Raw genomic sequence first — 12,218 nt, forward strand, 5'->3', positions numbered from 1 at the left:
GGAAGGATTAGGATGGAGCTAGAAACTTAATTTTTTCTTTCTATCTCAGTAGAACAGAGGAGTAATGTGGGCATTATTTTCTTGATTCTTCAGTCTTTTTTTTTTTCCTCCCCCTTTTTTTCTGAGGTAGCAGCTTCCCATCTCTGGTTTTCACAATTCGACAGAATCAAGTATTCAACTGCATCCCAGATTGGCACAATATATCAGCATGTATGAAGGCAATGATCCTAGAAGATGACAATACAGATTTGGTCTGGATCAGGCACTAGAGTGTGATCTCTGTGTTTCTCATAGATTATCTACATCATGCATTGCAATCCGTGGGATGGTGTGTACTGTCAGATACAGAAGGAAACATCTGACTTGCCTACACATCTGAACAAGTCACCCTGAGCTCCTTTCACAGGCAATGGAGAGAAACTCATCAGGGTTGAAGTTTAGGGGATATTTTACCTTATTCTACATATGATTGGATGAATGCTTATGCTGAACAGCTGGCTCAGATGTGAACAGGCATTTGGATGGATTCAGTTCCAGACTGAGAGAACTGAATGAGTAGGTGTTGCTATGGATTTTGACGCTCTCACTAGTCAATGGAGATGTAGTGTGCAGCCAGTAGAACTGGGATAAGATTCAGTTCCCTACAAGCAGGTGTCTACCATCATTTAGGTATCCCACCTGGCCTCTACCTACTGTCAGATATCCTGTAGGTTATCCTATAAATCTTACCAGTCCTGTGTAGATGTCTCAGTGCTTCAGTTTTAGTCAGTGTCTCAGTTTTGGTCATCCCAAATGTCACAAGGTGCCTATGTTTATACAACTGTATCCTCACTTTATAGACTGGATTAGGTAGACCATTCTGCCTTTCCTCACCTGGCTGCATTGACTAGTTGTTGTCTTATGATAGTAGGAGCTTGGATACCTAGTGTGCAGAAAGATACTTGAACGTAGGTGATTTAGTCTCAAAATTAGTCCTGTGCAGTTGGGTTGAGCTGACTGCTCCTAATGTGCTTGTGGTCTTCTAGAATGTTTGTAGGCAGCCCCACTAGAAAGGTAAACTTACTTTCCCAAGTGTGACCATTTGAGGCTGTGCCTTTAAGGAAGGGGCACTCTGGCTAAATGTTTGTAAATGTTGTATATTTGTGTACATAAATTCCCTGCTGAGCATTGTTTTTGTAAATACAGCATCCCCTTTCACATACAGTATTCTGCTTTCACCGTCTGGGCCAGTTGTGGTTTTTTCCCTTACTTCTTCTTAGTGGGGGAGGGAGAGCTGTGCCTTTCCTTTCAACCCACCACACCAAGTTACTCATTATTGTGGAAGAAACTTCTTGTAACTTCTGGAGAGCCACTTGCATCTCAGCAGTGCAGAGGTTTCAGCCTGCTTTTGTTTCCCTGTTTCTTCATCAGAGGACAAATGTTGATTAGAGTAAGGGCTGTTCAGGTGGCCATACAGATGTGGATAGCCCCCAAACCATGAATGTTGTTGTCTGGTCTGTGCATACTGTACACAGGGAAATGGGCTGTAGGCAGAGCAGGACACATAGCACTACCTTACCTCCTTGTCTCTTCTCATTTTTAAGATGCTTTCTATTTTATCTAGCAAATATTATTACACCAAGAGAAGAGTTCTGGGTGGGCTTTTTTTGCATATGCTGCTAAACAAGTCATATTTCAGGTGTGTGACACAGAACACGTTGAAAAGAAAGATGTCACCTTTAAAAGTTCACAGTACCTTCATCAGCAATGTTTGGACATATATGTGTGTGTATATATATGTACACACACATCCAAATGTTGAGATTCTTACTTACAATAATCATGAACTGAATGCATTATCCTGGAAGCTGCACCATTAAGAATAACAGAGTAGTAGACATAGTAATATAGTGTTTGCCAGGAATAAAGATACTTGAAGTGTTCCTACCTAACCGGGGGGCCACCAGGCCCCCCAGCCTTTGTTGTCGTCACCGTCACCACCACCATCACCCAGTGTGCACCATGGGCACTCACCAGTGATGAGAGGAGGATCCCTCAAGCCCACATGGGCTCAGCTTAGGGCTTCTGCCCTTCCTGGTGGTGATTAAATAGGGGAGTAGGTGGGGAAGGCCAAGTGGCCACACCTGGGGTGGGAGAAGACTCCAACAGAGCCCAGGGGATAAAGAGGGTAATTGGGGCAGGTGAGGGACTTTAGGGTGTCAGGTAATGATGGGACTAGGGGGAGTGGGAAAAAACATAAATAGAAATGAGTAGATTCAGATTAGATGTTAGGAAGAAATTCTTTACCCTGAGGGTGGTGAGACACTGGAAGGATTTGCCCAGGGAGGTGGTAGAAGCCTCATCCCTGAGAGTTTTTAAGGCCAAGATGGATGTGGCTCTGGGCAACCTGATGTAGTGTGAGGTGCCCTGCCCATGGCAGGGGGGTTGGAACTGGATGATCCTTAAGGTTCCTTTCGACCCCAACAATTCATAATTCTATGATTCTAAAACAATTTTGCAGTTTAGGCTGGATGTTAGGAAGAAATTCTTCACAGAAAGTGATTGGCCATTGGAGTGGGCTGCCCAGTGGAGCCACAGTCCCTGGAGTCGTTTAGGATGGGTCTGGGTGGGGTGCTTGGTGCCATGGTTTAGTTGATTGGATGGTGTTGGGTGATTTGATGGTGTTGGACTTGATGATTGTGAAGGTCTTTTCCAACCTGGTTGATTCTGTGATTTATGATGAAGAAACAGATGACTGGTGGAGAGAGTTGTGCTGTAAAGGCAGGAGAAACAACCAGCCACATAGGCAGGACTTCAAATTAGGGAAGAGACAGTGTTGGTGCAGATGTGCCTGAAGCCACCTTCCTTTTTGTCAAGGGCTCTGATCAGTGCTGTTACAGATATCTCTTCATGGTGCAGCTAGATTAAGAAAAATGGACTGGGAGCTTCAAAATGTTATGGGTCCCAAGGAGGCTTCATTTGCACTTTGCCTCCATCTGTTGCTGGCATTCATGCCCCTCTGTCCTCTGCATGCAAGTCCACATCAGTTCCAGTGAGGTGGAAATAAGGCAGACCGCCCTGGGAGGAGGGGAAGGAATCAAGAAGGGAGACTGCTTGATGTTCTGCTTGTTCACACACAATGCTAGAGGGGACATGCCAAGGACAGGAGTCAGGAGAACAGCTGTGACTACTCCGGTCACTGACATAGATTATGTGATGCTGATACAAGTTTGCTGTAGGTCAGCGAAAGTGCTCGGCCCCAAAGCCAAAAGGAGCCTGGGCTCTGCCAGCTCTGATGATGTTGCTGCTTGTGCATAGCCAGGCCCCTGCTCAGGAGCAGAAATTTAGGGGATGTTCAGCAAAAAAGCCTGATACCTGTGGGGACTATACAAGGTGCACATCTGCTGGCTAAAGAAACCAGCAATAAGGGTGCAAAAACCCCTAGAATAGGAGAAAATGGAAACAAATAGCTTGTTCCTCTCACATCCAAAAACTACAGAGAACCTTCCTCACTGGAGATGGTGCCAGGCAGTTTTTAGTTCTCAGTATTGCTGAGGTGCCCCATGGCCCTGGAAAATTTTTTGCTCCACCCTCTCCTCCACCATGATCTAGTCATCATGCTTGTTCTGGCCTTCCTGTGCAGTGGCAAGGTGTTGTTCAGCAAAGTGTATCCATAGACACTTTCCCAGTTAATACTTATTGTTGATGTCCCAGTTTACCATATGATTAAAATTTTTAGATCAGTCAAAAGTATTGATAACCTGAATTGGAGCCTTAGCTTCATCCCTTCACTGTTCCAGGTAGTAATATCCCATCAGTTCCTAGTGCTGTCCCTTGCAAAGGTTTTCTCCCCCTGAATCCAATCACGTCCAGCACACCTGGAGAGCTGAGTGCTCCTGCATCCACCACCAGAGTTTTGTTTGTGTTTGGGCTTGAGTGTTGACTTGGCTGAGCAGGGATATTTCATGCTGTCATTTGGAATCAACACTGGACTCTGTAACAAGATGGACACTGAGGTGTTCAGAGATGACTAAAGAAAGACCCATTGCCAATGAAGATTCAAGTGAAGAAGAAAATATATGGGCTCAGGAAAGTAAGGATGACCTCATGAGTATATTTTGAGCTCACAGTTTCAGGGTCCAGAGTGCAGAGAAGAACTGGTAAGATCATCTTAGCTGAGGGTAAACCAATACTGAGGAGCATCAGATGCCCTTTATTTGATCTTTTCCACTGGGATGGAGTTGATGTTCCACAATTTCTTAATGAATTCCATCCAGTGAAATGCTTCTGTGGGCTTTGTGCTGACTTTGTTTTGCATCTACTGAAGCTTTAACCTAATTCTTGACAGCCTGAAACTGGATTTAACATCTTGTGGAAGCAAATATTAATTTAAATATTATCACATGCTGAACAGCCATGGGATTGGTAAACTTAGAAATTACTTGTGTCTTGCTGAAATCATGGACCAAGATACATATTTGTTGTAAAGATAGGGATTGTGAATAGTTTTTGTGAATGGAGATATAAAGATGTAGAAACAGTGTGAACTCTGTACTTAGTCTGGACGAATTTAATAGGAGTGGCTATTTTCCTGCTGTTTCTTGCTAAACTTAATTATTTCAATGATAGAGAATATTAAGATTCTGATTAGAATTTTCAGTCAGGTTGTGTCTTAATAATAAGTGGGGATTAATTTAGTTATTGCTGAAGTATTAAATGATGTTTAACCATGTGTCTAATGTGTTCCAAGCCATGATTTAGACCTTTAATAGAGATGTTGATAAATGCAGTCTAAGGACCGCATTGGATGACCTCTGCCCTAAACACAGTTCTGGAATCAGTAACTCCTGTGTTCTGGTTTACCCTGTGGCACAGCTTTGCTTTATGAAAGAGCAGCACAGGATTTCATTTTCAGTGCACCGGTTTTAACATTGCTAAAATAGGGACAAGATCTTTAGTCCTTTTTTCATGAAGGCAGTGGTGAGATGTGAATCTATAATACTTGGAGATCATTTGGAGGACCTACTGAATTGCAAAGTGCAATTACTTTCTTTTGTTGCTGGTTTAATTATACTGATTTCCACATTCTCTTTTCCAGGTGAAGCCAACCAAAGACTCTGTGTACTTTGGAGCACTTCTCTTTCTCTACACAGGTGATTTCTACCTGAACATCAAATTCCATGAAGACAACTGCAGCAAGGAGCTGCCTCTCTCTTGGTTCTGCCTTCCTAGTGTCCACATCCGTGCTATGGAGCCTGTGGTCTAAACTAAGCTGTAAATGTGCTGCGTGCTATTTGATTAACCACAGTGCACTGAAATGCTTGGCACATCCTTTGCTTGACCTCAGCTTGTTTCTGTCCAACCCCAGGCCACAATCCTTACTTTAGAGGAACAGCTGAACACTTTCTGAATTGGCTGATAGTCATATGAGCAGCTGCTTTAGCTAATTTCAGAGAGAGAGAGAAAGAGAGAGACAGATTATAACTATGCTAGCATTTTCTTCTGTTTTCAAAAACCCTTTGGAACTGCTAATATATGCATTATGTTTCCATATATGCCATTGATATCAGTGGGTTTGAAAGGGTCTTGGGGGCTGAGTTTAACGATGTGTTTGAAGGTCTCAATTCCAATGAAAATAGTCCCAGTTCAGCATTTTTCAAGAGGAGTTGTGTATGTGTATGAGTTTCTTCCTGACTTTACACTGGACCCCTGGTATGTATCCTTAAGGTGTAGTTCTCTCTTAGATTTACTCACAGGCTTGCTGTTGTTTGCTAACTATTTGGTATCTGATAGTAAATAGTAGTAGTGATGCATTTTCCTGTGATAGTGTAAGAGTAGCAAATGTGCCTCCAGTTATTCTCTTCCTCCCCTGAGCCCAGTGTTGTTTGCTCCTGGTAAAGTCACCACATGTAGTTTTGTAGATCTGTGAAGGAGAAGTGAAAGAAGACAATAAAGAGCTAAAGAGTTCTGTCCTTGAGAAAGGAAATAAACCAACTTGTGGGTTCCCTAGGGCCTGACTGTGAATTTCAGCTGGCACAGTTCTGTTTTATACAATCATAATCGCTTGAAATATTTGTAGATGCTTAAAGAGCCACCAGAATTAATCAGCTGGCCATTAATTTCACCTTGCATGAGTTTTTGCAAGCTTGTGTGATCAGATTTTTCATGCTAATAGACTGGGCTCGATTATGTGATTGTTTGTTTCCTTGGGTTTTTAGAATGATTAAGTGTAATTATTAGGCAGTTAAGGCCATGGAGTTCCTGACCATAAAAGTAATTGATGAAGGTACTGAAAATGTAGCCTGCTGAATTTCAGAATAATGTTTTTGTATAAAGAGACCCACATTTACCCCATGTAAAGCAGAGATATGTCTTAGCTATATGATAAATATATTACTTTATAGATCGTATGTTTCAAACCTGTCTCAGTCTCTTCTTGAACTTGCAGCCACCACTCTGTACTTTGGTAGTAGTGTGCTTTTGGGGGTGGATACACCAAGATGTGACACAGGAGCTCCAGCTACCTCCAGTTACCTCTAGACATGCAAAATCTCCATGCACAGTCTCTTTGCAGATTTTTTGTTTGTTTAGGCTTCATCCAAATGTGGCCACATCACTTCATGCCTGACCTGGTCCATCCTGTGGACCCAGGAAGCTCATTATGGCTTTCTGCACTATGGCCGGTGGTACTTTTAGGTGTGACCATGTGATTTCCTAAAGAATGAAAGTGCTTAAAACTGAATTCCTTGCATGTTTGGTGAAGACTGCAATGTATTACTCCTGAATATGTTTCTAGTTTGAGGGAGCTATAGCTATAGCATGATGGCTGTATTTCTAGTGTATGCATGGTATTATCTCTAAAAAGCTGTGTTGTGGCTGTTTTTTTCAGTGTTTGCTCTTGAGCTGTGGCTCTGTATACATCTTTGAATGCCACAGTGGAAGTCTCCAGTCTTAAATTGATAGAAATCTGAGACAGACTGAAGATTTACTTACAATGATGTACTGGTCTGTCAGCTGCCAGCATGTAACGTCCAGAAAGAAAACGGCGGTTCTGAGCCAAAGACACCCATGGAAAGAAGTGGGTCCAAGCAGTTGAGCTGGGCACATTTTTGCATTAGTGGAGCTCAGTTGACCAGTTTGTGCCATGGGGTTGAATTCTCTGTCACTGCATAGGCATATACACAGGAAAAATAGGATCCTGAGAGAGCAGGAATTAAAGCAGTTAATCTTCTCCATGAAAGCTTGCTTTTGACATGTGTCTCTGTACTGTGTTACACAACACTGTTGCAGCAAAATCCAAACTGGGTTTTATTCAATATTCCCAGCAGGTAATCTGCAGATGCTAGGAATACAGCTAAGACTTTGTAAGGACCACATTGCATTTAAAACAAAAATGTTATGAAGACAGATGCTGTTGCAGTCAAGATGCTTCAGTTTGCCCAGCTAGGGAATCATTTCCTAGTTTATTTTTGGGAGTGCTCTCTGAGAACTGAGGATAATGTTCTGTGAAGCCTATACTGGGATGCAGCACTCCCATGCCCTTTACTTATAAAAGAACCTGATCCACAGCCTCCTGAAGCTGTTGGGACAGGCTTTATTATAACAAAAGCAAGCTGTGTTTCTAATACACCATTATAAATCTACCCTATGTGTATCATCCTATGTGTGAGGTGATGCTTAGTGGTTTACCTAGTCATTATACAGTAGGCCACTTTGTCCCTCATCAGCTTCGATGCTTAGTTGCTTTTGGCATTTATGAAATCTTTCCCAGTTTTCTCATGTTTCTACTCATCTTGGTGAGAGAAGTGAAACTCAGGAAATTCTTCCTCCTGGGGATCATATGTGACTTGCCCAGAAGGCGAATATTTAAGTGTCAGTGTAATTTGGAGAAGGGGAAGGTAACTCAAATGAGAATACTGCACTGCTTTTGGTTTTCTTTATAATGGGAGTTTTCACTGTCAGGATTGGTTCTTGCAGTGCTTGAACCACACGTTTCTGACCTGCTCTCCTTTTCTGGAACTGAACTTGATTTTGTTTCTCCAAACTGCCCAGCTATTATTTTGCACATGATGAACCAAACTGCACATTGTTACACAGATATAAATCTGATATGATACCACTTGGTTGAATTAAATCATTCCTAATTTAAATCACCATTGCTGAGAGCATACATTGGTCCAATATATGTATCCAGTGGAGAAACATAGGTTGTGTAAGTTTAACTGTCTGAATAAATACTTATCATGTGTTATTTATGGCTCTGCCTGTCTCTTCTGTCTCAAATTGTTGATAGTGTCCTTGTGTGTTTTTGGTGCTAATAGTAATGAATCTCTTGCTGTTGAAGTCTATTCCTGAAAGAATGTATTAGACTCTGAAACTGAAATTTCAGCTTCACTCAAATTTCTTTCCCTTGGTAAACTCAGGGCTGTTGAATGATGTAGCTTCCATAGTGTGGCTCCTGTGCCAGTGTCCCTTAGCTGTCAGTGGAGGAGAAAGAAGTGCACTCACATGAAGGGTTGCTTATGCCTCAATATCCTAATATTGACAATGAGGCACTGGAACAGGTTGCCCAGAGAGAGATGGTAGATGCCCCATCCCTGGAATGGGTCAGGGTTGGATGGGGCTCTGAGCAACCTAGTTGAAGATGTCCCTGCTTACTGCAGGGGGTTTGGATGAGATGACCTTTAAAATCCCTTGCAACCCAAACAGTTCTATGATTCTATGATCCTTTCCATGCTCTACAGAATCAGATCAAAGGCTGGAAAGAGGAGGTAGTATGTCTGGTGGAAAGACTAATAGGAAGCACTAATTGGATGTATTTTGTGTGTACTACCTGATATCCAGCCCTGTTTGAGCTCCTTCCTTTCAAACAATCTTGAGGATCCTGTATTTCAGTTCACAATCTAGAAGCTCTTAACTTTCCTTAGTGAGAGCCAGCTGCCCTCTCCCTTTCTTGGAGCATCTGGCTCCTTTCCTGTTGTGGGCATTTTGTTTCTCACTGAAACTGGGCTATACATCCACCCTACTTGCATAATACACAGCAGGACATTAAAGAGGCCTTCTAGAGTTTTGGGATTGCAGTTCAGTTGTTTGGGCACAGGTGAGATTTGAAGGCTTTCTTGTAGGTACATACTTTGCAGAGGGTTGTAAACTTTGATGCTCTTTTCTTGAAACATCAGATACAGAATCATAGAATGGTCTGGGTTGGAAGGGGCCTCCAAAGGTCATCTAGTCCATCTGCAGTAAGCAGGGACATCCTCAACTAGATCAGGCTGCCCAGAGCCCTGTGCAGCCTCACTTTGAGTATCTCCAGGGTATAGATCTGGACAATTTTTGTGTTCAATGATAAATGTTTACTTCTGCAGGTTAAACCATTCTGAGGCTTACATAGTTCAGGGTCCCTGGATCGTCCAGCATCTTTCTGTTTTATCTCTTGGTTTCTCCTCTGTCATTTTCACCTTATTCTTCCCACCAACTATTACACTTACTGCTTCTGTGGTTGATTCTAACTCCTTCCTTAGCATCTCCATGAGAGCCCTCCTAACATTTCGATCATCTACTGGGGAAAAGAAATTGCTTCAAATTCAATACCAGTTGTTAAAGTGGAGTTTGATTCTCATATTCTCTCTTAGAAGCATCTTGAGATATTTCAGTTGAATGGGACCTTGCTTAATTGATTGCCATCTATTGTTGCTTGCTGGAGTGATACTTATGCTTCCACATTCATGATGCATCAATTCCATAATACCAACAGGACTTGTGCTATATGTAAGTGACATGTCATTTACCATGTATTCATTGCTTATTTTTCCTGTGTTCCTGATTCAGCAAGGTATCTAAGCATGTGCCTAATGTTAAGCATGTTAACTGACAAAATGATTGAAGCTAATTCAATCACACATCTGAGGAACTTGCTTAACCTATTTCCAGATGCACAATCTGCATCTGAACCTGCAAATTGGAGGTTGAGGCCCCTGTGCTATTATGTTGCATGGGCCATCAACGCTGGCTCTCAGAAATCCTGGTACAAGGAGGATACGTCTCATCAAAATATGACACTGTCATTTTAATACACAAAGGATAGGTATATACAAGTCTGGGAATGCAGAAGATGCTTCCAGGCCAGGATGTGCTCAATGTATATCTATACCAACCACAGTAATGAACCTTGAAGGCACATGCATGGATGAGCTTGGGAAATCATGTTATACCCAAAGGCTGAGCCCAAGAGCTGTGTACTAGATGAGACAGTGCTCAACCACCTCCTGCTTGCAGTTGCTCTTCCAAGTGTTCCTCTTCCAAGGGCTGGTATCAGCACAGGCTGCGCCAACATCCCCTCAGCCTTCTCATTTCCACATCCACAGGAACTGCTCAGAAATTACTTGGCAGAAGGGAAGGCATATGTTAACAATGAGGAAATACAGCACCACTTTTGTGGCAAGGGAGCACTGGATCCTCCAAAGGGAAAAATTCGTTATGGCCCAACGTCCTGTTACCATGACTGAAGAAGGATGATTTCAGCCCCTTCTCAGCATCTGTTCAGTTTGAACAAAACAACATAGACACTGCCAGGAGGAAATCAGGCCAACTACTGAAATGGTTCAACAATGAGCATCTTGTTAATGGCTATGAGGATGTCATCACTAATCTGTGTCAGAAAGAGGGCCCTTTGCCCTCTGAAGTCTGCCCATGTTCTTACAGAATGATCCAAGTCAACGGCTGAAGGGAAACCATTGCCCAGTTTAGGCATCTGCCTACCACCTCCTTTCCCAACAGCTCAGATCCAGAGCACAGGTGCCATTCCCTCTCCATCCCTTTGCCTGATTCATCTCTTCACATGGTTGCACCAGGCTGAACCCTTGTGGTGGATTTGGCTTGAAAAGAGGAAAGAAAAGGTGGGGGAGTGTTTTCCTGTTGTGTATGTACACACCTGTGAGGGGGTTAGTGATTGCCCAGACTGCTGAAGCCTGTGAGGTTGCAGCATCCCTCAAAGATACATCTGCAGCACATTTTTGGGCAGCACAGGGGTAGAAACGTAGTGGCAGAGCAGAAATGCAGGGAGATACGATCCCTGGGCTACAACCAGGGATACCTCTGCAAGGTGCCCGGAGTTAACTGAGATGAATTGAGGCCAAATGGGTTATGTAACTGCCACAACATTAAAAATAGGTTATGCTGTATATTAAGATTTCATTTATAAATTGTTTATAAAGCTTTCATAAATGTTGGATGTGGTAAGCACGTCACGCACGCGAACACTTTGTGTGTAGGCATTATCGATGGCTGTAGGTATGGCAGCTGCAGGTATTGCAGATGCTTAACTCACAGATCCAGAGACCAACAGTTTAACAGACATATAAAATAAATGATTTATCAGCCACTTAAACATGTATTAAGCATTTGTGTGTTCTTTATAAATGGAACCTTAATATGATGTTTGACCTTAAGGAGTGTGAAAGAGGGAACTCCCCCCCCTTTCATCTTCATCTTTTTTCTCTCTCTTTTTTATTTTTTTTATACTTTCTAAAAAAAAAAAAATCAAAATACCTCTGGAATCACCAGTGTAATAATGGTTGTACTTTGTGTGACCTGGCTTTAGAGAGGTCACAGGCTGCTGAGAGCTAAAAAGGGTCATGGAACGAGTGCGGTATTTGGATGCGCTCCCTCCTGCCTGGAAATATGTAGTGTGTCATTTGAGGGTGTGGGTTCCAGGATGCAGAAGGATGTCACCTTGCCAACCAGAGTTTCTTCGGATCCCTGGAGGAAGCACAAGAGCAAAGGTAATGTGAGCATGAAGTAAGTAAAGAGCAGAGAAGAAAAGCTGTGAAATGAGACTTGAGCAGCATCATTTAATGCGTTAAAATAAACCTTACAGCCGCTCTGGACATTTGTTTACAATGGCAGATGCCACTAAAGAATGTGCTACTATTGCAGACCACGAGCACCACAAAGATCATGTAAGAGGTTTCTCCTTCCCTATCTGCCATGTGAAAAAAACCCTGGAGGAAGGTGTAAAGTTGTAAGGAATGCCTATACCATCCCAGCTTTCACTGCCTTGGAGACCTGAGCTCCTCAAAACTCTTTTTGTTAGTGGAAAAGATACAAGATGGTGCTATCTTTCCACATTTGACTGAAGTCCTGGAGGGGACTTGGTCTTTACAAGTCTGTTGAGGAGGGCTTTGCAGGGACCTGGGCCAGGTTTGTAGTATTTGAATTGTGTATCAATGTTAGCCATTTCC

At 42.7% G+C, this 12,218-nt stretch overlaps 1 protein-coding gene across 3 annotated transcripts in view; it reads left to right on the forward strand.

Moving 5' to 3' along the window:
- Nucleotides 1–8,221, forward strand: part of TRAPPC9 (trafficking protein particle complex subunit 9) — a 427,530-nt gene extending 419,309 nt beyond the window's left edge. For all 3 annotated transcript variants that reach the window (XM_054167202.1, XM_054167204.1, XM_054167203.1), the window contains one exon: nt 5,078–8,221. In XM_054167202.1, coding sequence (XP_054023177.1) covers nt 5,078–5,245 — 168 coding nt within the window. In that variant the 3' untranslated portion in view covers nt 5,246–8,221. The remainder of the gene's footprint in view (nt 1–5,077) is intronic.
- Nucleotides 8,222–12,218: the final 3,997 nt, after the last annotated feature.

The sequence above is a fragment of the Dryobates pubescens genome, chromosome 14 (assembly GCF_014839835.1).
Source record: "Dryobates pubescens isolate bDryPub1 chromosome 14, bDryPub1.pri, whole genome shotgun sequence".
Taxonomy (NCBI): Eukaryota; Metazoa; Chordata; class Aves; order Piciformes; family Picidae; genus Dryobates; species Dryobates pubescens.